This window comes from Fibroporia radiculosa (genome assembly GCF_000313525.1).
Source record: "Fibroporia radiculosa TFFH 294 genomic supercontigs, scaffold18515, whole genome shotgun sequence".
Lineage (NCBI taxonomy): Eukaryota > Fungi > Basidiomycota > Agaricomycetes > Polyporales > Fibroporiaceae > Fibroporia > Fibroporia radiculosa.
Genome location: NW_012133009.1, coordinates 1 through 3090, shown reverse-complemented (window position 1 = coordinate 3090; position 3090 = coordinate 1). Strand labels below are relative to the sequence as shown.

The 3090-nt window shown below is 45.6% G+C and overlaps 1 protein-coding gene across 1 annotated transcript in view; it reads right to left on the bottom strand.

Annotated features, from left to right (window-relative positions):
- FIBRA_09241 (uncharacterized protein) overlaps nucleotides 1-96 on the bottom strand; it is a gene marked incomplete at both ends in the record, with an annotated part of 256 nt that extends 160 nt beyond the window's left edge. Inside the window, one exon of the mRNA XM_012321560.1 lies at nucleotides 40-96. Coding sequence (XP_012176950.1) covers nucleotides 40-96 — 57 coding nt within the window. The remainder of the gene's footprint in view (nucleotides 1-39) is intronic.
- Nucleotides 97-3090: the final 2994 nt, after the last annotated feature.

Here is a 3090-nt window from a genome sequence, read left to right as displayed (position 1 = left end):
AGTACTGATATATGTCTTGATCAGTATCAGGACGAAGACCATGCAGTAGTATAGAATGGTCAAGACGTCGCTAGCGACGTTCACTGCGGACGGCATTGTTAGTAGCAAGGATCCGAATATCCACGACATTATCTACTGACACCTGAGGAAGGTGATTGAGAAATCTCGCAACGATGTGAAACCAGATTTTCACCCTTACGCATTATATACGGCCATGTTCAGACGCGTGTCTCTGCCACAAGACCCGGTTGATACAGACACTTGCTCAGCAGCAATCACACACTGGGCATTGATCGTCAGAATTGGATATATATATATATGCTGATGATACTGGAAGAAGCATACCGTGTTGAGGATAACAGGGACTATTCCCATGAACAGGCTGACTACGAATATCCGGATGTCTTCACCCCAAATCGCATATAATCGCACAGAGACAAACACTGGCGGTAGTTCAAGATTAGCAGTAGTCACATGAGAGGATCATTATCATACCTATTAAATTCAGAAAAAGGATGGTGAAGAGGACTTGATTAGTTATTACAATGCCCGCGCAGCTATCAGTCAGATATTATAAGCGTTGTATGCTGCGCTCGGCTGGACGAGTGCATACGTACAGCGGCTATATGTTGCGATGGTCAAGATGAGCAAGACTAGCTCATAGAAAATGCTGCGCACTTTGTTAGCTTCGGAGACCGACTGGGGATGCCCAGCGCTGAGCTCGCAGATCAAGAGCAGCACAAGCACGACGGATGTATACCGGTTAATTAGGTATAGGATGGCTGCGCCAGAGAGCGCTCGCCGCCACACATAAGTTACCTCTCGTGATAGGGTCAGGGAATAATCATAGAGGATGATCACTGAGAAGCGTCAAGATTCATGTCTCATAGATTGCAAAAAAATTGACTCACTTATTGCGATGGCGAGACAATACTCGCTACTCCTGGTGGTCAGTATTCGCTACTCGCATTAGAGTCACTAGTGAACTTGCGTGATCCTATTCTCTTCTAGATTGTGCGTAAAGTAGGTCAACTGAGGCATGCTGAGGAAGAGAAGGAGGATATATTGGCAATACAGCGAGAGAACAAGTTGCCACGAGGGCTGTCAGGGTAGCATGAGCTGGATAAATACCATATTATCAAGCGCCGAGAGCGCTGCATGTTGAAAGATTGCGGCTAAGTAGCTCCACGATTCTCCCCCTCTATGACATGATGAATGAACATATTAACAGGCTTTTCGTGGCTACCATGATGAATTGCGCAAGTTTCGCAGATATCATTGTGTCTGAGCGCTGAGAGCAGTGTCGATTGCAAGGTTATTGCTCTTTCATTGCAACTCGGCGTCGCAATCATTGACGGTGTACTGGTGAATGGATGAGTTACAATCGCCACGCGGCAGTGGATCTTGTCGAACCGAAGTTGGAGCTAGTCTCTCGTGACAGGCAGCGCTAGCACTTGCACCGATCAGCAAAAGTGGGTGCCGCTGGAGCGCTGGAGCGTTTTGTAACGGCCAAACACAATGATATCTGCGAAACTCACGTAGTTTCCCATGGTAGCTACGACAAGGTTCAGGGGCTCATACTGTACGTTCACTGATTATGACATGAGGTTGCATAGCATCCATCTTTCCACTTGTAGTGCTCTTAGCGCTAGATAATACAGTATTTATCCAGTTCGCGTTACCCTGGTACCCATAGTGGCAATCTCTTCTCTCGCTCCAGGACTTCAGCAAGTCTACCTAATCTATGTACAATCTGGATGAAAACAAATTCACGCAAGTTCACTACTGACTCTAACCGCGAGTCGCGGGTACTAACCACTGGGAGCAGCTTGTATTGTCTCACCGTCGCAATAAGTGAGTCAATTTTTGCAACTTATGTGAGAAACGTCTCATACCTAATTAACCGGTATACTTCTGTTGTGTTTATGCTGCTCCTGATCTGTGAGCTTGGTGTGGGGTACTCCCAGTCGTCCTCCAAGCCAACCAAAGTACGTAGCGTTTTCCATGAGAGTCCTACGCATCTTGACCACTAAAATTTATAGCTGTACGCACTCGTTCAGCCGAACGCAGTATGTAACGCTTAGATTATTTTACTAGTACCTGCGCGGGCATTGTAATAACTAACCAAATTATCTTCACCATCCTGTATTTGAATTCAATGGGTAAGATAACGATCCTCTCATGTGACTACCATACTTACCTTGAACCGCTACCAGTGTTTGTGTCTTTGCGATTATATGCGGTTTGGGGTGAAGACATCCGGATATTCGTAGTCAGCCTGTTCATGGGAATAGTCCCTGTTATCCTCAACACGGTATGCTTCCTCCAGTATCACCAGCATATATATATATATATCCAATTCTGACGATCGATGCCCAGTGTGTGATTGCTGCTGAGCAAGTGTCTGTATCAACCGGGTCTTGTGGCAGAGACACGCGTCTGAACATGGCCGTATATAATGCGTAAGGGTGAAAATCTGGTTTCAAATCGTTGCGAGATTTCTCAATCACCTTCCTCAGGTGTCAGTAGATAATTTCGTGGACATTCGGATCATTACCACTAATAATGCCATCTGTACAGTGAACGTCGCCAATGATGTCCTGGGCATTCTTCACCACTGCATGAGCTTTTTCCTGATACTGATCAAGACATATATCAGTACTTGGCCGATAAACCCTTCAACACAACACAGAGGTGGTCAGCTATTCATTCTTCTCCAGAAGGATGGTGCGCTATTCATCGTGCTGTACCATAATCTACGCTTTACAGATATAGTACAGGTACGTTGCAATTCATGTAGGTCATTAGTTTCTGACCGGTCAACTGGAAGTCATAGATAATTCTACCGTAGAGCGACCTTATTCATCAACCCTGCTGATATTTTCGGCTTGAAGAGCCAGGTATGCCTTGCGTCCCTGCAACATTTGATTCCTTGCTTAATGCAGCGCAGACGACGCTAAATTCTATGACATTTATTGCGAATTCGTGAGCACCATTCACTATTCGAAATCAGTTCGATGGACGCTCACTTTACCAGATCGACGGGCATCCTGATATCGAGATTCATTCTCAGCATTCGTGAAGTCTATT